The sequence below is a fragment of the Mustelus asterias genome, chromosome 1 (assembly GCF_964213995.1).
Source record: "Mustelus asterias chromosome 1, sMusAst1.hap1.1, whole genome shotgun sequence".
Classification (NCBI taxonomy): domain Eukaryota; kingdom Metazoa; phylum Chordata; class Chondrichthyes; order Carcharhiniformes; family Triakidae; genus Mustelus; species Mustelus asterias.
In genome coordinates this window covers 119,211,445-119,234,672 of record NC_135801.1, presented here as the reverse complement: position 1 = coordinate 119,234,672, position 23,228 = coordinate 119,211,445, and the positions used below count along the sequence as shown (strand labels likewise).

The following is a 23,228-nucleotide window of genomic DNA, read 5'->3' as shown; positions in this document are numbered from 1 at the left end:
CAACCCCCTGTTAATAAAAGCTAACACACTATAGGCCTTCTTCACAGCTCTATCCACTTGAGTGGCAACCTTTAGAGATCTGTGGATATGGACCCCAAGATCTCTCTGTTCCTCCACAGTCTTCAGAACCCTATCTTTGACCCTGTAATCCACATTTAAATTTGTCCTACCAAAATGAATCACCTCACATTTATCAGGGTTAAACTCCATTTGCCATTTTTCAGCCCAGCTTTGCATCCTATCTATGTCTCTTTGCAGCCTACAACAGCCCTCCACCTCATCCACTACTCCACCAATCTTGGTGTCATCAGCAAATGTACTGATCCACCCTTCAGCCCCCTCCTCCAAGTCATTAATAAAAATCACAAAGAGCAGAGGACCAAGCACTGATCCCTGCGGCACTCCGCTAGCAACCTGCCTCCAATCCGAAAATTTTCCATCCACCACCACCCTCTGTCTTCGATCAGACAGCCAGTTACCTATCCAATCAGCCAACATTCCCTCTATCCCACACCTCCTCACTTTCATCATAAGCCAACCATGGGGGACCTTATCAAACGCCTTACTAAAATCCATGTATATGATATCAACTGCCCTGCCTTCATCAACACACTTAGTTACCTCCTCAAAAAATTCAATCAAATTTGTGAGGCACGACTTGCCCTTCACGAATCCGTGCTGACTATCCCGGATTAATCCACATCTTTCTAAATGGTCGTAAATCCCATCTCTAAGGACATCACTGCAGGAGCTCCTCAGGGTAGTATCCTTGGCACACCCACTTCAGCTAATCCAGCAATGATATTCCCTCCATCAGAAAGTCAGCATTGGAATGTTCACTGAGCATTGCAGAGTGTTCGGTATTATCTGCGACACCACCCATACATACTGAAGCACTCCAAATGTATCTGCACCAACAATTTGACAATATTCAAGCATCGGCTGGTAAGTGACAAGTAACATTTGTGCTAAGCAAGTGTCAGTTAATGACAATCTCCAACTAAATAAAGTCTAATTGTCTCCCATTGACATTCTGAGGCAAAACCATCATTGGATTTCCCATCACCAATATCCTGGGGATTGCAACTGACCGAAAGCCTAACTGGACCAAACACAAAAATAGTATTACTACGAGAACAGATCAGAAATTCTATGGTGAATAACCACCTGACTCCTCAAAGTCTGTCCACCATTTATGAGTCAGAAGTCAGGAGTGTGATGGAATACTCTCCACTTGTCTGGATGAATGCAGCTTCAACAACATACTGTTGGAGTAGCTCTGCACCATTCAGGTCCAGTACAGACCTTCACCAGACTTTCCTCTGGTTTCACCCTCAACAGGCATAGTTCATCACTTTTCAGGTCCTAACAAGTACGCTGCTGCTCCACCTCTCCGACAGAGTGAATGATGGGCTGGTGGTGCACTCGTTGCGCGGTGCAGTGAGGTCCTACCTCGATCAACCTGTGCCAACCTTCACTTTCATTGTGCCATGGGGTTTTGTGAAACCTTTTGACTCGTGCATTCTGTTTCAAGAAGAAACAGATGGGTCACCGACATCGCTGTGAGCCCCCCGGCGCCTGCTCATGGCTCTTCCAACTCGGTGACAGGATGCAGTTGAGGTGCACTGAGGAAAGTCCACCCTGGTTGAAAGTCACACTGGGAGCACAGGGAGCCCACCTCCACCTCCCTTCTCATCATAACCCTGCACATTCTTCCTCTTCAAATAACTATCTAATTGCTTCAATTGAACATGCCTCCACTAAACACTCAGACCCTAACCACTGACTGTGCTAAAAAGCTTCTCCTCATATCACCATTGCTTCTTTTACTAATTACTTTAAATTTACGTGCTCTCGTTCACGATCCTTTCACAAGTGAGAACAGTTTCTCCCTATCTACTCCGTCTAGGCCCCTCATGATTTTGAGTATCTCTATCAAATCTCCCCACAGCCTCTTTTTACCCAAGGTAAAGAGTCCTAACTTCTCCAATATATCTTCATAAATGAAGTTCCTCATTTCTGGAACCATTCTCTGGAATCTTTTCTGCACTCTGTTCAATGCCTTCACAGCTTTCCGAAAGGCTGACCAGAACTGGACGTAATACTCTAGTTTAGGCAGAACTAATGATGTACGCAAATTCAATATAAGTTCCTTGCTCTCATATTCTATGCCCTTGTAAAGTTTTACTCACTGCTTTCTCAATCTGTCCTGCCATCTTCAATCTTCAAATATACACCCAGGTCCCTCTGCTCCTGCACACCCTTTAAAGTTGTACCTGCAATTTTATATTGCGTCTCCATGTTCTTTCTACACTTTGTTAAATTAAAATCAGCATTAAGAGGAGAGCGATCAAGACAAATGTCTTTACACAAACGGTTGCTGGAGTATTTGAGTGCTTTGTGACATGGGTTAGGGTAGCATGGTGGCACAGTGGTTAGCACTGCTGCCTCACAGTGCCAGGGACCCGGTTTCGATTCTGGGCTTGGGTCAATGTGTGTGTGGAGTTTGCACATTCTCCTTGTGTCTGCGTGGGTTTCCTCCGGGTGCTCTGGTTTCCTCCCACAGTCCAAAGATGTGCTGGTTAAGTGTGGGCCATGCTAAATTGCCACTTAGTGTCTAGCCCCTTAGGGGTTAGCTAGGGTAAATGCATGGGAATATGGGTGGGATTATGGTTGGTGTGGACTCAATGGGCTAAATGGCTTTCTTCTGCACTGTAGGATTCTATATTCTATGATGGAGCAGCTGAAAGAATGACCATTTCATTTTGAAGGGAAAATTTGTATATATGTTTGATTCAGTGGATGAGACATGTCTGTAGTGAAGGAGCTGAACAATGGCATTAGCTCTGGATTCCTTTAAAAATATTGCACTCATACGATGGGCTGAATGGCCTGCTCTTGTGCTGTAAACTTAGGATTTATTTTCCAAACCCTCAATTCAAACTTGAATAATGACAGTGTGTCCAGAATGTTCTCTTGTTCATGAGTTAATTTTTTAATGGAGTTGCAAGTATAAATGAAAGGAAGTAGCTTTTGTAACTATTTGTGATGTATTACAAAATGTAAGGACATACATAAAACACAGCTTTCCACTTGGATGTTTCCCAATAACCCAATTCATCTTCCAGTACATTGGTATTTGGCTCTTGCTGTACTCACTGACTATTTGTGGGAGGTTAATTAATATATAGCATCTCTCAGTGCAGGAGGAGTCTGCACCAACAACAATCCCACCCATTCCCATAAACCCACATATTTACCCTGTAAATCCCTCTGATACTAAGGGACAATTTAACATTGGCCAATCCACCTAACCTGCACATCTTTGGACTGCAGGAGGAAATCGGAGCACCCGGAGGAAATCCATTAGTGTTATCCTCTTTCTGTTGAGGCATAATTCAGGCAGCACGGTGGCACAGTGGTTAGCACTGCTGCCTCACAGCGCCAGGGACCCAGGTTCAGTTTCGGCCTTGGGTGAGTGTGTGGAGTTTGCACATTCTCCCTGTGTCTGCGTGGGTTTTCTCTGGGTGCTCCAATTTCCTCCCGCGGGCCAAAGATGTGCAGGTCAGATGGATTGGCCACGCTAAATTGTCCCTTAGTATCAGAGGGATTAGCAGGGTAAATATGTGGGTTTACAGGGATAGGTGGGATTGCTGTCGGTGCAGATTTGATTGGCCGAATAGTCTCCTTCTGCACTATAGGGAGTCTATGATTCTATAATTACTACGTAGGAAGTACAGAGCCCAACATAGAGAACAAAATAACAACCTTGTATACCAGAAACTGGAGTATTTGTTCTCTCCTAAAACTTCAAATTAAAGATTTTAGTAAGCTAATTAAATCATTGTAAGTTTTATTTCGAATGTAGAAACTGTAAAATTAATTCATATTTTTCTCAGAAAATACATGTACTCACACTTCGATAATTAAATGAGAACATCAGACACAGAGTGGGGATATTTTGGTCTATATGTAAAGTTAATGAAATAATGGGGGCGATTCTCCCAAAAGTGCTGATTTGGTGAGAAAATTGTTCTAAATCCCGACTGTTTTCTCAGTTCAGCTTCTCACCTGAATCTCCACCCTGACCCTGACACCCCCCCCGCCCCCGTCCTGGAGCGCCCCGATGCACAGCCCCCCCCCCCCCCCCCCGCCACCACCCCCTCCCCCCCAGGAGCGCCCCGATGCACAGCCCCCCCCCCCCCCACCGAGGCAGCCCCCATTCCCCCCCCACCTACCCCTGCAGACCACCCTGCCCACCCCAGCCTGCCCCATTCACTGTCCTCCCTCCATCCCAGACTGTCTGCAGAGTGGTAGCGGGACTCCCCACCCCCACCGCTCACCCCTAGGCCCACATAAGGCCCCACGCCCTTGGCACTGCCCGATGTCCAATGGGCAGTGCCAAAGTACCCCCTGGGCATAGGCACTTTGCCCCTTGGGCAGTGCCCAGGCCCGGGGGCACCATCCCTCCACCGCCCGATTCCCTGGGGGGCCCCGATTGCCCCCCCCACTTCATTCCGGTGGGGTCTCCCACTAGTTCCCCGAATGTGGAGAGCTAGTCTGAACTCTGCCGGAATGAAGTACCCCGGGGGGTGGGAGATTCAATCGGGACCTGAGTTCCCGATAATGAACTGATAAACATATTTAAAATACATTTTTAAAAGATTTAAATTACTTACCTGCCTTCCCGCCGGTTTCCAGCGTGGTCTGACCGGCAACTGTTCGCCAACTCTGGGAGATGTGCATGAGCTCCTGGCACATGCGCAAATCCCAGTTCAAGGCCAGCAACGTGCATCTCCCACCTCAACCCATCAGAAAAGTTGCGGGTCGCGATGGGAGAACCGCGGCCAATATTTCACTGAATCTCACCATGCAAATCATGCATGAAATCACTTCATGAAATCATGCACTGATTTCACTAAATCTCCCCAGTTTATCAAAATAACTTGCCATTAATTTTTCAGAGGAAAACATGCCCCTAGATTACGGTTATCCAGCACTGGTTCTATTGCTCACCTCTTTCCTTTAGATACACTGCAAGTTCAGTGATTCCTGTTGTTCCCAAAAAGGCTGAATTTTACTACCCTGGGGTGTGGGGTTGGAAGCCATTTTACTTTCCCCAACCCATGCTGCCGCTGGGAAATTTTACTGACTGCATGATTGGAATTGGACCGTTTGCCTGCATCAAGGAGGCAGGCAGCCAATTTCCATAAATTATTAGCTATTTTACGGTGCCGTGAGCATTTTGCAGAAAGCAGATTAAGCCCCTGTCGTGTGAAGCAGCCTTCCATTGGCAGTTGGGGGGGATGATGGTTTTATAAAGCAAAGCAGGGGGAGCGGGCTCCAGTGATTTCTTTGGAGAGTTTATTCCTCTAGCCCTATACCTTCCAGTTTTTTTGCCAAATTTCTCTCGCCTGCAGTTTCTACCTGCCTCAGGAGGGACCACCACTCCTGGTGGCACTGCTGACGCTTGGATTCGACTGGCAGCACTTGACAGCCCCAGCAGTTGCCACATAATTGGCTGCGGCTTGTAAAATTCAGGGGCAAATGCTGCCAGCCAGCCAGATGACATGCAATTGCTGATGTTGGGCCGTTCTTTCGGTAAACTTCAGGTCAATTTTTTCCATTTGTTCATGGGATGAGGGTATCGCTGGCTGACCAGCATTAATTCCCCATCCTTAATTGCCCTCAAGAAGGTAAGCTGTCTCATTGCACTGTTGAAGTCTGGATGGTGTAGGTACACCCAAAATGCTTTCAGGATGGAATTATAAGATTTTGACCCAGCAACCATGAAGGAAAAATAATGTATTTTCAAGTCAGGGTCATGTGCAATTTGGAGAGGAAATTGCTAGTGGGGGTGTCCTTGTTCTTCTAAGTGGTAGAGATTGCAGGTTTGGAAAATGCTGTTGGAAGAGTCTTGGCAAGGCATTGCAGTGTATTTTACAGATGGTACACAATACTGTCACTATGCACCAATGGTGGAGAGAGTGAATGATTAAGGGGGCAGATGGACTGCTGATCAAGCTGGTTGCTTGGTCTTGGATGGTGTCAAGCTTCTTGAGTGTTGTCAGAGTGACACTCATCTAGGAAAGTGGAGAATATTTCATCACACTTGATTTGAGTCTTTTAGATGGAGGGAAGGATTTGGAGAGTTAGGAGGTGAGTTACTGCAAAATTTCCAACTTGTGACCTGCTCTTGGTGGGTGGTGTCATCATGGCCCCGCATGGGGTCGGAGGCAGATCGACCAGTAAAATCTGAAGACAAAACATCAAATCAGATCCCCTATGCATTCTTGCCTCTGAGCTATCTTGCCAAAGGCGAGGTCAACATAGTAGCGTCTATCTGTCTGGCAGTGGCAAATAGTCAATTTGGTCATTTTAAAGGTCAATTGGGGAGAACGGCTGCAGCATCTTCCCATGTCAGATGCTTCCTCACTGCTGAGGCTGAAGGCTGACAGATACTTAGATACGGCCTGTAGCAACAATCAAGGGCGCTGTGAAGGATTTCTGTAAAATGCCCCAATACTGGAGAAGGGGTTCAAAGGATCACAAAAATGGTTACAAATAGTCCTCCCCTACAAAACGAGGTTCATTCTTTATTTTTTTTTAATTTCCCAAGACTTCAGAGAGCTTCTCCATCTTGAGACGTCTTGACTCTCCCTTTATGCTTCGGCCGAGCCCACCTCTCCCGGTGGCCCTGCTAGCCATCCAAAGCTCCATGCCCTCTGATTAGGCCTCCCATCTTGAGATCCTAATGCAGAGGCACTCCTTAATTAGCCACCTCCTGTAAACTCAGGCCACCCTGCAGCCAGTCAATATCCTCAGGGTCAGGACCAAATTTGGTCCTGATGGCAGAAAAACTTAGGGATGCTTTTGAATTGCAAAGATCCCACTCATGGTTATGTTATTTTTATGCTTGGTCCAGTTCAGCTTCCAGTCAATTGGAACCCCAGGATGTGAATAGTGGGGATTTGGCAATGGTAATGCTGTTGAATATCAATGGAAGATGATTCAGATTCTCTCTTGTTGGAAATAGTCATTGCTGGACATGTGTGGCATGAATGTCAATTGCCCTTATTAGCCCAAGCCTGAGTGTTTTCCCGATTTCAATTGACTTAAATTTCAGAAGAACTCCTTGGTACCATACTCGGTTAAATACTGCCTTGGCTTCAAGGGCAGTCATTTTCACTTCCCCTCTGGAAGTCAGTTCTTTGGCTTTAGAGTCATAGAGGTTTACAGCATGGAAACAGGCCCTTCGGCCCAACTTGTCCATGCCGCCCTTTTTTTTTTAAACCCCTAAGCTAATCCCAATTGCCCGCATTTGGCCCTTATCCCTCTATACCCATCTTATCCATGTAACTATCTAAATGCTTTTTAAAAGGCAAAATTGTACCCACCTCTACTACTACATCTGGCAGCTTGTTCCAGACACTCACCACCCTGTGTGTGAAGAAATTGCCCCTCTGGACACTTTTGCATCTCTCCCCTCTCACCTTAAACCGATGCCCTCTAGTTTTAGACTCCCCTACCTTTGGGAAAATATATTGCCGAGCTGATCTGTGCCCCTCATTATTTTCTAGACCTCTATAAGATCACCATTCAGCCTCCTACGCTCCAGAGAAAAAAGGCCCAGTCTATCCAGCCTCTCCTTATAACTCAATCCATCAAGTCCCGGTAGCATCCTCGTAAATCTTTTCTGCACTCTTTCTAGTTTAATAATATCCTTTCTATAATAGGGTGACCAGAACTGCACACAGTATTCCAAGTGTGGCCTTCCCAATGTCTTATACAACTTCAACAAGACGTCCCAACTCCTGTATTCAATGTTCTGACCGATGAAATCCAAGCATGTCGAATGACTTCTTCACCATTTTGTCCACCTGTGACTCCACTTTCAAGGAGTTATGAACATGTACCCCCAGATCTCTTTGTTCTGTAACTCTCCCCAATGCCCTACCATTAACTGAGTAAGTCCTGCCCTGGTTCAATCTACCAAAATGCATCACCTCGCATTTGTCTAAATTAAACTCCATCTGCCATTCGTCAGCCCACTGGCCCAATTGATCAAGATCCCGTTGCAATTGGAGATAACTTTCTTCACTGTCCACTATACCACCAATCTTGGTGTCATCTGCAAACTTACTAACAATGCCTCCTATATTCTCATCCAAATCATTAATATAAATGACAAACAACAGTGGACCCAGCACTGATCCCTGAGGCACACCGCTAGTCACAGGCCTCCAGTTTGAAAAACAACCCCCAACAACCAACCTCTGGATTCTATCAAGAAGCCAATTTTGTATCTATTTAGATACCTCACACTGGATCCCGTGAGATTTAATCTGATGCAACAACCTACCATGCGGTACCTTGTCAAAGACCTTGCTAAAGTCCATGTAGACAACATCAACTGCACTGCCCTCATCTACCTTCTTGGTTACCCCTTCAAAAAGGGGTAATCAAGAAGGCAAATGGAATGTTGGCCTTTATCGCGAGAGGGATGGAGTATAAAAACAGGGAGGTCATGCTGCAACTGTACAGGGTACTGGTGAGACCGCACCTCGAGTACTGTGTACAATTTTGGTCCCCTTATTTAAGAAAGGATATATTAGCTTTGGAGGGGGTACAGAGAAGGTTCACCAGGTTGATTCCAGAGATGAGGGGGTTAGCTTATGAGGAGAGATTGAGTAGGCTGGGCCTGTACTCATTGAAGTTTAGAAGGTTGAGGGGAGATCTTATAGAGACGTATAAGATAATGAAGGGGCGAGACAGGGTAGAAGCAGCGAGGTTATTTCCACTTACAATGGAAACAAGAACTAGGGGGCATAGCCTCAAAATACGGGGGAGTCAATTTAGAACAGAGTTGAGGAGGAACTTCTTCTCCCAGAGGGTACTGAATCTTTGGAATTCTCTGCCCAATGAAGCAGTAGAGGCTACCTCGTTAAATGTGTTTAAGTCACAGATAGATAGATTTTTAACCATTAAGAGAATTAAGGGTTATCGGGAGCGGGCGGGTAAGTGGAACTGAACCCACTATCAGATCAGCCATGATCTTATTGAATGGCGGAGCAGGCTTGAGGGGCTAGATGGCCTATTCCTGCTGCTATTTCTTATGTTCTAAAAACTCAATCAAATTTGTGAGACATGATTTTCCACTCACAAAGCCATGCTGACTGTCCCTAATCAGTCCTTGCGTCTCTAAATGCCTGGAGATATCCTGTCTCTCAAAATACCTTCCAACAACTTACCCACCACAGATGTGAGGCTCACTGGCCTGTAATTCCCAGGCTTTTCCCAGCAGCCCTTTTTAAACAAAGGCACAACATTTGCCACTCTCCAATCTTCAGGTACCTCACCCGTGACAATCGATGATTCAAATATCTCGGCAAGGGGACCCACAATTCCCTCCCTAGCCTCTCACAATGTCCCGGGATACACTTCATCATGTCCCGGGGATTTATCTACCTTGATGCGCTTTAAGACTTCCAGCACCTCCTTCTCTGTAATATATACACTTCTCAAGACATCACTATTTATTTCCCCAAGTTCCCTAACATCCATGCTTTTCTCAATAGTAAATACTGATGAGAAATATTCATTTAGGAGCTCACCCATCTCTTGTGGATCTGCACATAGATGACCTTGTTGATCCTTAAGAGGCCTTCCTCTCTCCCTTGTTACTCTTTTGCCCTTAATGTATTTGTAGAAACTCTTTGGACTCTCCTTTGCCTTATCTGCCAAAACAATCTCGTGTCCCCTTTTTTGTCCTCCTGATTTCTCTCTTAACTCTACTCCTACACCCCCTATACTCTTCAAGGGATTCACTTGATCCCAGCTGCCTATGCATGTCATGTGCCTCTTTCTTCTTCTTGACCAGGCCTCAATATCCCGAGTCATCCAGGGTTCCCTCCTTCTGCCAGCCTTGTCCTTCACTCTAAGAGGAATGTGCTTACCCTGAACCCTGGTTAACATGCATTTGAAAGCGTGCCACTAACCAGATGTCTCTTTGCCTTCCCAGAGACTCCCCCAAGTAACTTCTGAAAGTTCCTGCCTGATACCATCAAAATTGGCCTTGCCCCAATTTAGAATATTAACTTTTGGGCCAGACCTATCATTCTTATAGCTACCTTAAAACTAATAGAATTATGGTCACTGGTCCCAAAGTGATCTCTCACTAACATTTCTGTCACCTGCTCTTCCTTATTTCCCAAGAGGAGGTCAAGTTTTTTTTAATATACTTTTCCAATTCAATCAAATCAAATCCAATTCAGAGTCTCAACAAGTTGAGACATTTCAGATCCAGGCTGACAAGACAGGGCGAGCGACCAAATCACCCTGTCCTGGGCCTGATCTACATGAGCCAAGCTGATTGGAGAAGGGGGAGGTTCCTCCTCCAAGACTTGAGCTCATTTGCATCTTAGCCAAAAGGCCGAGATGCCGCTTTTAAAAATTGCTTCATATGAAACATATGAAGCTTCAGTGTAACCTAATGACCTCGACCAAGTGCGGCCGACCATGGGCTGCCGACCATACTACACTTGATCTTAGCCAAAAGGCCGAGAGGCAAGAGGAGGTCAAGTTTTGCCCCCTTTCTAGTTGGGCCATCCACATACTGAATGAGAAATTCCTCCTGAATACACTCAGCAAATTTCTCTCCATCCAACCCTCTAATACTATGGCTGTCCCAGTCAATGTTGGGAAAGTTAAAATCTCCGACTATTACCACCCTGTTTTTCTTGGCGCTATCTTGAATCTCCTAACATATTTACTCCTCAATTTCCAGCCGACTATTTGGGGGCCTATAGTACAACCCTATCAAAGTGATTTCCCCCTTCTTATTTCTCAGTTCTACCCACATAGACTCAGTGGCTGAACCCTTGGATATATCCCCTCTCAGTACGGCCGTGATGTTTCCCCTAATCAAAAGTGCAACTCCCCCTCCTCGCTTACCTCCTGTTCTATCTTTCCGATAGCATCGGTACCCTGGAACATTGAACTGCCAGTCCTGTCCCTCCCTTAGCCACATTTCAGTAATTGCTACAATATCCCAGTCCCACGTACCCATCCATGCCCTGAGTTCATCTGCCTTGCCCGTCAGGCCTCTTGCATTGAAATAAATGCAGTTTAATCTTGACTTCCCTTACTCTCTGTCTTGCTTTTGCCTGATCTGTCTGGTACTAGGATTTCTGACACTGCCTTTACTACTTAATATGCTCTCTTTAACTTCTGTGCTGTCCTCAAACTTCTCCTCTGTCTTCTACTGCTTTGGATCCCACCCCCCTACCAAACTCGTTTAAACTCTCCCGAGTGGCTCTAGCAGATCCTCCCACCAGGATATTAGTCCCCCTCCAGTTCAGGTGTAACCCGTCCCTCTTGAACAGGTCAGCCCTTCCCCAGAAAAGATCCCAATAATTCAAAAATCTAAATCCTTGCCCCCTGCACCAGCTCTCAAGCCACGCGTTTATCTGCCTAATCTTCCTATTCCTATTCTCACTAGCATGTGGCACCGGTAGTAGTCCTAAAATTACTACCTTCGGGGTCCTGCACTTTAGCCTTCTGTCTAACTCTCTATACTCACACTTCAGGACCTCATCCCTTTTCCTACCTATGTCGTTGGTACCAATTTGTACAACGACCCCTGGCTGCTCACCCTCTACCTTAAGAATGTCCTGCGATCGCTCAGAGACGTCTTTGACCCTGGCACCAGGGAGGCAACACACCATCCTGGAGTCTCGATTGCAGCCACAGAAACGCCCGTCTGTGCCTCTAACTAGCGAGTCCTCTATCTCTACTGCTCGCTTGCTCTTTGCCCGACCCTGTCCCACAGCAAAGCCAGCTGTGGTGTCACAGGCCTGGCTGCTACTGGTATCTTCCCCTGACAGGCTATCCCCCTCAACAGTATCTAAAACGGTATAGCTGTTTGAAAGGGGAATAGGCACAGGAGACTCCTGCACTACCTGCCTGCCTCTCCTGGCGGTCACCCATCTACCTGACTGAACCTGTGGTGTGGCAACCTCCCTGTAACTAGTGTCTATCACACTCTCTGCCTTCTGTATGCTCCACAGTGCATCCACCTGCCGCTCTAACGGAACAATGCGGTCTGTGAGAAGCTGCATCTGGACACACTTCCTGCAGACAACTTTGTCAGGGAGACTAGATTGCTCCCTAATTTCCCACATCTGGCAGGAGGAGCATACCACTGCCCTAACTGCCATACTGCCCTTACACAGGGAAAAGGATAAAAGAATCTCAACTCACCTCTCCCTTGCTTGTGGTCCTCCTGCCGATTTTTTTTGGTTAGAGATCTTTGTTTGGATCAAGGCTTTAATGTGGTTTGGACTCGAGCAATCCTGACTGAATGCAACTGAGCATCGATGAGCAGGTTATTGGCGAGTAAATGGCGATTGATAGAACTACCAATGATACCTTTCTTTCCTGATGTTTCTCTAATGTTGATGATGACTCACATGATGAAGGAGCAGCGCTCCGAAAGCTCGTGATACCAAATAAACCTGTTGGACTTTAACCTGGTGTTGTGAAACTTCTTACTGTGCCCACCCCAGTCCAACACCGGCATCTTCACATCATTATATTCACAATTGGTAAAAAGGCAAAGGGTTAGGACAGATAAAGAGATCAAGGAAATAGTCTTGTTGTCAAGTGACTGAATGGTGGAAATGGAAACAAGTATTTTTGGATTAGGTTTTACAGAGGAAAATGAAAGCAGACTGCATTGAGTGGAGCATGGAGATAAATATCCAACAGGGAACCATATTAAAAGTTAATGATACTAAAACTATAAAAGCCATGAGCCTAGATTTTATAGAGAACAAAATACTGAACAAGGTTGAGAAAGAGATAGTGAAAGGAAAAAGGTAACTTTGCAAGCACTGCCTACTCTTTACAGATTCATGTTAACTATCTGTTAGACCATACCTTTTTAAATCTTCATTAATTTAATCCTACATTATAGGCTCTGGGGGATTGGGGGTGTCATAAAATTGGATAGCCCCTGAAAACAAGCACAGGGAAAGCAATGCCCAATTAATTGTCACCCCTTCCTCCAGATATAGGCAGCATGTGAACTATTTACTGCTGCTGCACATTTAGATAATTGTGTTGTGGCATGTACGCAGTGCAAAGCATGCTGCTGAGTAGCTCCATTTCTCTGCAGTACTTAAAGCCAGCCTGCATCTCTTAAAGGGGAGGAGTATTTTGATTGGAACAGATTCTGGAGATGATTCTAAAAGTCAATTTGACCTGGCACAACATGGTAGAAAGGGGAGTAGGCTCCAAGCTTCTCCAACACAGCACTGGAGGCCTTGATACAGGGGGCATATAGGAAGAGAGAAGTTCTCTATCCACAGGGGATCAGGGGTTCTCCAGACACTGCAAAGTCAATGGGAATGCATTTTCAAATGCTATATTCCACTAACAGCATTGCTAACTTCATATACCCCTCAATTCACAACACACAACCCCACGTCCTAATCCTTCACTTACCTACCAAAATTCTCTACTGATTATAATTCATACTTCACATTCATAGCTGCACCTCTTGCGCACATGCATTGCACTGCTGCAAACCTCACACCCACACCTCCCAGCTTGCACTGAAAGCCAGCTATTCAACTATGATAGGCACATCATCCAAATAGATTGCACCATTTGCTCTGAGACACCTACATCTCTCTTGCAGGACATAATAGCATAGATAGAGGCAATAGTATTTAACTGCTGAAGAACAAGCAAAATCACATGTCCACACTCAGGTGGAGAAGATGATGCTTTCCATTATGTGAGAGGCGATGACTGAGGCCTTAGATAATGGCAACACTCAAACCATCAAAGATGATAGGATGCTCACATCTCCTCCTTCTCACATACTACCTCATTTCACAATCACTTCTGATCTACAAGGAAAACATGTACCTTGTTCAACCCTTAAAACAACCCTATCCTTACAGATACCCAAGAACTGGAATGTGGCCAGCTAGTGGTGCAGGAACAAGAAGCAGAAGAGGAAGAAGAGATTGGTGATCAAGAAACAGTGCTAGTCTGTCTCACTCTGTCAGCCACCAGCACATATACTGCTGCTGTGCGTACTTTAGGAGCTGCTTAGACATGGCGGGACACCAAGAATGAGTGGCCAGCCAGGGCAGGGAAAAAGATATTGCAGGCTGCAGCTCATCAGAGGGCATGGTTATAAATGATATCTGATTCAGTGGACACGATGAAGTCATCAATGTGTAGCCTAAAGAAAAAAGCTGATGGGTGTGCAAACAGCAGTGGTGCATTGGCAGGCCTGCCAGAAATCTGCGGCCTCTGTCAAAGAGCATGGAGGAGTTTGGCACTAACCATGCACATAGCTTTGTACAGAGCTTGGAGCCTATCCTTACCAGCATGGAAGTGGTGGCCAACTCCATTGCCATACACAAATGGGCAAACAGGCTTACAAAGTGGTCCAGCAATCTGTGCTCCAGCAGATTACTAGAATTGCTGAGGTGCTGCCCCGGGAGAATGTTACTGGCTCCATGGTCCACAAACCTGCTGTCCTCTCTCAGGATGACAGCATTTGTGTTCCATCACCCTTGCTTCGCTGTTCTCTCTCAGTCAACTGCTGCCACTCATGCCATAATTAAACAGTCTGAAGCTGGGCGCACCATTCTCAGGGCTGCTCATGATCATCCTGCAAGGTAATGTGCAATCTTCTGCAGTGAAAGCTAGCAGCCTCCTACCAGCCATGTTGTAGCCACCTGAATAGCACAACGTAGGAGCAGTAGACCAGGCAAAGACACCTATAAGGAGGGGAATGCACGAGGGCAAATAGTTCAGTATTGTATATATTATTGGAATTTTTAAAAATTAATTTACAGGATGTGAGTGACATTAGCTCGGCCAACATTTATTGTCCATCCCTAGTTGCCCTTCAGAAGATGGTGGTGAGCTGCCTTCTTGAATTGCTTCAGCCCTTGAGGTGTAGGTATATCCACAGTGCTGCTAGGGATGGAATTCCAACTCATAGACAGCTCATCTGGACAGCATGGTCTTGGGATGGGTCCTCTTTGGATTTCCCGATCAATTAGAGCGGGTGAACTCGATGACAAATTGAAGTGGTTTGTTTCTGTTCCACAACTAAAGGGACCCTGTGAGGGTTAGAATTGAAACATTCTAGAACTGTAAAGATGGAGGCAGCAAACATAAAAACATTGAAACAGAGAAACTAGGAACAAGAGTATACCAATCGGCCCATGGAACCTGTTCCACCATTCAGTATGATCATGACTGATCCTCTATCAACTGACAGATGAAGCACCAATGGAAGGCGTGCACCATGGTTCTCAGCTGAGAAACTTATTAGCCAGCAAGTAGAAAGCCCAACAAAGGAGGGGGCAATTCTGGGCCTAATATTCAGAAACGAACCTGGGCAAGTGAAAGACATTTCAGTAAGCAAACATCTTGGTGACAATGACCATATAATTCAGTCAGATTTAGGATAATTGTTAAAAAGGATAAGGATAGGCAGGAATAAAAGTTCTTAACTGGGAGAAGGTAATTTTACTCAGATATGGCAGGATTTAGCCCAAGTGGACTGGGAGCAGCTACTTGCAGATAAAACTGTGTCAGAGCAGTGAGAGGCTTCAAGGAGGAGGTGGTGAGAGTACAGGGCAAATATATGCCTGTAAGGACAAAGGTTGGGACCGAAACCAGAGCGCTCTGGATGTCAAGGGACCTCAAGGTCAGGATTAAGTAAAAAAAGAGAAGCTTATGGCATTTAGCAAAAGTTCAATACGGCAGTGTCCCTACAGGACTATAAAAAATTGAGGTATCTTTAAAAGGAAATTAGGAGAGCTAAGAGAGTGCATGAAAAAGCTTTGGTGCTGGAATAAAGGAAAACAAAGGATTTTTAAAGTATAAAAATATATAAAGAGCAAGAGAATAACTAGGGTAAGAGTAGGGCCAATTAGGGACCATATAGGTAATCTTTGTGTGGAACCAGAAGACCTGGGTACAGTTTTCAATGACAAGTCTGCAAATGTAAGCAGTCCCCAGAATCTAAGCCCTCAATGTTCAGGACCAGGTAAGTTCTGGGGTTCGCAGGGTGGGGTGGCGAGGTTATACCCAGGTGGTGGGCAGAGGTGGGTAGGGGTGTCAGTGGGGAGAGAGGGCCTGCAAAGGTCAGTTCTTTTCAGTGGGCAGTGGGGTGCCTGATGTTAAAAGGAAGCTGCTGATGGAGGTGTCTCACACCACTTCCCATTCCCCGTATGAGGTCTGTACAGGATTCCCCCCTGTCACGAATGCCTCCCACCACCCTGGAAGTTGAGGCTGGGCAGAAAACAACCCTCAAGTTGTCAAAAATTGGCTTATTAAGCATATTAATTGGGGCAAGGGCCAGTCTGCCATAGTCTCACCCATTCTACTGTAAATTTGCCAAGAGGTTGGGATGGGCAGCAGCCCAGCGGCAAGGCCTTCCCATCAAAGAAATTTTATGGCCACCTCCCCGCCTACAAAACTGCTGGCAGGGGGACCTAAAATTACAAAAGGAAAATTGTGTTTGACGAACATATTTCGGGTTTTTTGAGAACAGAACTAGTTGCGCAAATAAAAGGGAGCCAGTGGATGTATTGCTCTAAATTCACAATGTAAAACAGGTTGATAGGTACAACACACAACAAGATCCATACCTGTTGAAATACATCCGCTCCCTCATCATAGTCCACCACAGTGAAAAATAACTTATTGGAAAAGGCAGATGAATACCGCCATGAGTTTGCAAGCACCTGGTACTCTTCATTCGCCTGTCTGCAGAAAACAAAGTACAATGCACCAAAATCAACTTGCAGGGTTAGGAAATTAATTTACTAACGAGTACTTATGCGACATATTATTTGTTCAGCAAACAAAGTAATTTGACAGTTGTCAAAACAGCTTAATGCATTTACAGTTACACCTATAAGGATGCCATATATGAACTTCATCAATCAACAGATGTTAAAGTTAGCTAAATGGGAGTGAAACACATTTATAAACTATTTCAGTCACTCTATTATGGTATGCTTTTATTCAATCATGGGATGTGAGCTTTGCTAGCAAAGTCAACATTTATCCTTAATATGCCCACAGAGAGGGTGGTGGACTGTCTTGTTGAACAAATGTAGTCCAAGCACCCACAGTGCTGTTTAGAAGGAAATTCTAGATTTTCGCCCAGCAATGGTGAAGGAATAACAATATCCAAATCAAAATGATGTGCAACTCGGAGGGAAACGTGCTGATGGTGATGTTCCCATGTGTCGGATGTCCTTGTCCTTCCAAGTGCTAACAGTTACAGATTTGGAAGTGGCTGTTGAAGGAACCTTAATGTTACTGCAGTGCATTGTGTAGGTTATACACACAGCAGACATTGAAGAATTTTGCTTCAGACACCATGAAGTAGTTCTCATAGTCTTGAGTATATTAACAAAGTCTTTAACAAATCTTAACTATATGCATACATACAGGAGAGAGTACAGGTACAGAGGTTCATCCATCCTAGGTCTTTACATGTCTACCCACCTCTAGCCTAACCCTGGCTCTGGGTCACATGTCTTTAGTTCAGTGTGTGGGCGGTACTGCACTTAATCCCACGTTAACCCTGTATGTACCAGACCCTACTACTACAGCCATTGTGAGCAAAGGTGGAAGGTGTGGATATTTAAAATGGTGAATCAATCAAGTAGGCTGCTTTTTTCTGCATGTTCTTGAATGTACTTAGAGTGGCATTCATTCAGATAAGTAAAGGGAATTCCATAACAATCCTGACCTGTACCTTGTAGATAAGTTTAGGGGAGTCACATGGTGAGTTATTAACAGCAATAATGTCCTAGACCCTACCATCTTCAGCTGCATCATCAATGACTTTCCTTCCATCACAAGTGGGGATGTTTTCAGATGATTGCACAATGTTCAACACCATTCCTGATGTCCTCAGACACTGAAACAGTTCATGTCCAAATGCAGCAAGATCTGGACAATGTCCAGGCTTGGGCTGACAAGTGGCAAGTGATATTTGTCCCACACAAGTGCCAGGCAATGACCATCTTCAACAAGAGAGAATCTAACCATCACCCCTTGACATTCAATGGCATTACCATCGCTGAATCCCCCCATTATTAACATCCTGGGGGGTACCATTGATCAGAAACTGAACTAGACTAGCCATATAAATACTGTGGCTACCAGAGAAGGTCAAAGGCTAGGAATCTTGCAGCAAGAAATTAACGTCCTGACCCCCAAAAGCCTGTCCACCATCTGCAAGGCACAAGTCAGGAGTGTAATGGAATACACTTCACTTCCTGGATGAGTAGACCTCCAAGAAGCTCAACACCATCCAAGAAAAAGGAACCCCTCATGATTGCTACTCCTCCACAAACATTCAATCCCTCCACCACTGCAGGAACTCAACAAGGCTCCTTGGGCAGCACCTGCCCCTGATCACTAACATCCAGAAGGACAAGAGCAGCAGATACCAGGTAACACCACCACCTAGATGTTCCCCACCAAGTGACTCACCATCCTGAGTTGGAAATATATTGCCATTCCTTCAATGTTGCTGGGTCAAAATCCTGGAATTCTCTCCCTAACAGCACAGTGAGTGTATCTAAACCTCTAGCATTGCAGAGGTTCAAGAAGGCAGTTCACCATCACCTTCTCCAGGACAACTCAGCAACTAGATGCTGCCCTAGCCAGCAATGACCATATCCCATAAATGAATTTAAAAAAAGAATCTCCAATTAACGACATATTGCACCAATTTGCTGATTGGATTTGTTTGGGGTTTTTTTGAGACAGGACATATGTCGACAATTTTTCACATTTTTGGGTAAACAAGTGTTGTAGCTGTACTTAAACAGCTTGGCTTGGAAAAAGCCAATGTGGAGCACGGGTTTTCAGTACATATGCTTTGCCAGATGTAGTGCTCTCAGCTATTTCGTAATATCAAATGGAGTGAACTAAACTGCCTGAAGACTGGTGTCTGGGATGGTGGAGACCTCAAGAGATCACAAAGATGGATCATCCACTCGGTACTTCTGATTAAAGATGGGTACAACTTTGCCTTTGCAGTCAGATTCTGGGGTCTTCTTTAATTTAGGATGAGATTGCTCATGGATCCTTCTCCCATTAATTGTCCACTGTTAAGAATTGGGGACAATTAAGATTAAAAAATGAAATTGGGATAAAATAAAAAGGGGGATTGATAAGGGTAGCTCTCTAAAGGGGTGTTTTTATTTGTGAATTATCATGCCAGTGAGAAAAGCAAGTGTTCACCCATGTGACGAGGGAAAAACAATGGGGGGTAAAAGAGATGACTTTAAAGTGAATAGATAAGGGAATTGGCACCTAAATGATAAAAGCCAGATCCACAGGGTGGGGAACATCAAATGGAAAGAATGATACATCCACAATACAATAAATGAGGATAGAGACATAGTAGAGGAAGCCACACCCGAGCTGCAGGAAACAGTCTCTCCTGAAAACAAGTTTGTGATAAAAGGCTGCTGTTTAAAATTCAAAAACTCAAACCAAGAAGATTACGCCTGCACTGAAACTGAAGACTGTTTTCCCAAATGTGGACAAATGTGCGTGGTAACCATCTAATGGATATAGCGCATAGAATCATATAATTGTTTATTATCTCATTGTTCGACCGGAGCAAGGCAGAGAGGGAGTGATTCGTGGCAGGAGTGCTGAGGGTAAGAGATTTATTCTTGGTTTTTACCTTTCTTTTTCACGGAATTATTTGTTTTTTTTTAAACTGCAATCCGGAAGGGGGCCGCAGAGTAGTCTGGGAAGGGTTTTTCTTTTTTTTAGACTGCGCAGGTGCCTGAAGTCAGCCAGTAGTGCGCGTGAGGTTTAAAAAGCAGGCCGCACTATCCGGCGGGCAGCGTCGTTAGCGGGCAGCAGAGTGAGCAGGTAGCAGAGTGAAGGCTGAAGGGCTTTGGCTCAACGGGCGAGGCAGGGTAGGTTCAGTTCTTAGTTGTTTCCTGTGTTATTTGAAGAAAGGGGGAATTATGAGTGCGAGGCCAGTTTGTTGTTCTCGGACTCGGATGTGGGAGGTCCTGGAGTCTCCTACCCACCCTGACATCCATATCTGCGCCAGGTGCGTCGAGCTGCAGCTCCTAAGGGACCACGTTAGGGAACTGGAGCTGCAGCTCGATGACCTTCGTCTGGTCAGGGAGAATGAGGAGGTGATAAAGAGGAGTTACAGACAAGTGGTCACACCAGGGCCACGGGAGGCAGACAAGTGGGTCATGGTTAGGAAGGGGAAGGGGAAAGGTCAGGTACTCGAGAGTACCCCAGTGACTGTGCCCCTTAATAATAAGTACTCCTGTTTGAGTGCTGTTGGGGGGGACAACCTACCTGGGGGAAGCAACAGTGGCCGTGCCTCCGGCACAGAAGGCCCTGTAGCTCAGAAGGGTAGGGAAAGGAGGGGGAAGGCAGTAGTAATAGGGGACTCTATAGTGAGGGGGTCGGACAGGCGATTCTGTTGATGCAGACAAGAAACTCGGATGGTAGTTTGCCTCCCTGGTGCCAGGATCCGGGATGTTTCTGATTGTGTCCAAGATATCTTGAAGAGGGAGGGAGAAGAGCCAGAGGTCGTGGTACATATTGGTACCAATGACATAGGTAGGAAAAGGGAAGAGGTCCTGAAAGGAGAATATAGGGAGTTGGGATGGGAGTTGAGAAGAAGGACCGCAAAGGTAGTAATTTCGGGATTGCTGCCTGTGCCACGTGACAGTGAGAGTAGGAATGGAATGAGGTGGAGGATAAATGCGTGGCTGAGGGATTGGAGCAGGGGGCAGGGATTTGGGTTTCTGGATCATCGGGACCTCTTTTGGGGCAGGTGTGACCGGTACAATAAGGACGGGTTGCACTTGAATCCCAGGGGGACCAATATCCTGGCGGGGAGGTTTGTTAAGGCTACTGAGGAGAGTTTAAACTAGTATGGTTGGGGGGTGGGAATCAAATTGAAGTGACTGGGAGAAAGGAGGTTAGCTCACAAATAGAGAAAGCTTGCCGACAGTATGAGAGGGAGGATAGGCAGGTGATAGAGAAGGGGAGCGCTCAGACCGAAGGTTTGAGATGTGTCTATTTTAACGCAAGGAGTGTTGTGAACGAAGTGGATGAGCTTAGAGCGTGGATCACTACTTGGAAATATGATGTGGTGGCCATTTCAGAGACTTGGATGACTCAGGGACAGGACTGGTTACTTCAAGTGCCAGGTTTCAGATGTTTCAGAAGGGACAAGGAGGGAGGCAAAGAGGTGGGGGAGTGGCACTGTTGATCAGAGATAGTGTCACGGCTGCAGAAAAGATGGGCACCATGGAGGGATTGTCTACGGAGTCTCTGTGGGTGGAGGTTAGGAACAGGAAGGGGTCAATAACTTTACAGGGTGTTTTCTATAGGCCGCCCAATAGTAACATGGATGTTGAGGAGCAGATAGGGAAACAGATCCTGGAAAGGTGTAATAATAACAGAATTGCCGTGATGGGAGATTTTAATTTCCCAAATATTGATTGGAATCTCCCTAGAGTAAGGGGTGTAGATGGGGAGGAGTTTGTTAGGTGTGTTCAGGAGGGTTTCTTGTCACAGTATGTAGATAAGCCTACAAGAGGAGAGGCTGTACTTGATTTGGTATTGGGAAATGAACCTGGTCAGGTGTCAGATCTCTCAGTGGGAGAGCATTTTGGAGATAGTGATCATAATTCTATCTCCTTTACAATAGCATTGGAGAGAGATAGGATCAGACAAGTTAGAAAAATGTTTAATTGGAGTAAGGGGAAGTATGAGGCTATCAGGCAGGAAATTGGAGGCTTAAATTGGAAAGAGGTTTTCTCAGGGAAATGGACAGAAGAAATGTGGCAAATTTTCAGGGAATATTTGTCTGGAGTTCTGCATAGCAACGTTCCAATGAGACAGGGAAGTTATGGTAGGTTACAGGAACCGTGGTATACAAAGGCTGTAATGAATCTAGACAAGAAGAAAAGAAAAGCTTACAAAAGGTTCAGGGAGCTCGGTAATGTTAGAGATCTAGAAGAGTATATGGCTAATAGGAAGGATCTTAAAAAGGAAATTAGGAGAGCCAGAAGGGGTCATGAGAAGGCCTTGGCAGGCAGGATTAAGGAAAACCACCAAGACATTCTACAAGTATGTGAAGAGCAAGAGGATAAAACGTGAAAGAATAGGACCTATCAAGTGTGATGGTGGGAAAGTTTGTATGGAACCAGAAGAAATAGCAGAGGTACTTAATGAATACTTTACTTCAGTATTCACAGTGGAAAAGGATCTTGGTGGTTGTAGTGCAGACTTGCAGCGGACTGAAAAGCTTGAGCATGTAGATATTAAGAAAGAGGATGTGTTGGAGCTTTTGAAAAGCATCAAGTTAGATAAGTCGCCGGGACCGGATGAGATGTACCCCAGGCTACTGTGGGAGGCGAGGGAGGAGATTGCTGAGCCTCTGGCGATGATCTTTGCATCATCAATGGAGACGGGAGAGGTTCTGGAGGATTGGAGGCTGGCGGATGTTGTTCCTTTATTCAAGAAAGGGAGTAGAGATAGCCCTGGAAATTATAGACCAGTGAGTCTAATCTCAGTGGTTGGTAAGTTGATGGAGAAGATCCTGAGAGGCAGGATTTATGAACATTTGGAGAGGTATAATATGATTAAGAATAGTCAGCATGGCTTTGTCAAAGGCAGATCATGCCTTACGAGCCTGATTGAATTTTTTGAGGATGTGACTAAACACATTGATGAAGGAAAAGCAGTAGATGTAGTATATATGGACTTCAGCAAGGCATTTGATAAGGTGCCCCATGCAAGGCTTATTGAGAAAGTGAGGGGGCATGGGATCTAAGGGGACATTGCTTTGTGGATCCAGAACTGGCTTGCCCATAGAAGGCAAAGAGTGGTTATAGATGGGTCATATTCTGCATGGAGGTCGGTCACCAGTGGAGTGCCCCAGGGATCTGTTCTGGGACCCTTAGTCTTTGTGATTTTTATAAATGACCTGGATGAGGAAGTGGAGGGATGGGTTGGTAAGTTTTCTGATGACACAAAGGTTGGAGGTGTTGTGGATAGTGTGGAGGGATGTCAGAAGTTGCAGCGAGACATTGATAGGATGCAAGACTGGGCAGAGAAGTGGCACATGAAGTTACCCTTTGGTTCCCATCTACCTATATTTGCTGAAC

General features: G+C 45.5%; 1 protein-coding gene across 1 annotated transcript in view; it reads right to left on the bottom strand.

The window, feature by feature from the left end:
* Positions 1-23,228, bottom strand: part of tusc3 (tumor suppressor candidate 3) — a 238,259-nt gene that overhangs the window by 183,987 nt on the left and 31,044 nt on the right. Inside the window, exon 2 of the mRNA XM_078221231.1 lies at positions 16,689-16,806. Coding sequence (XP_078077357.1) covers positions 16,689-16,806 — 118 coding nt within the window. The remainder of the gene's footprint in view (positions 1-16,688; positions 16,807-23,228) is intronic.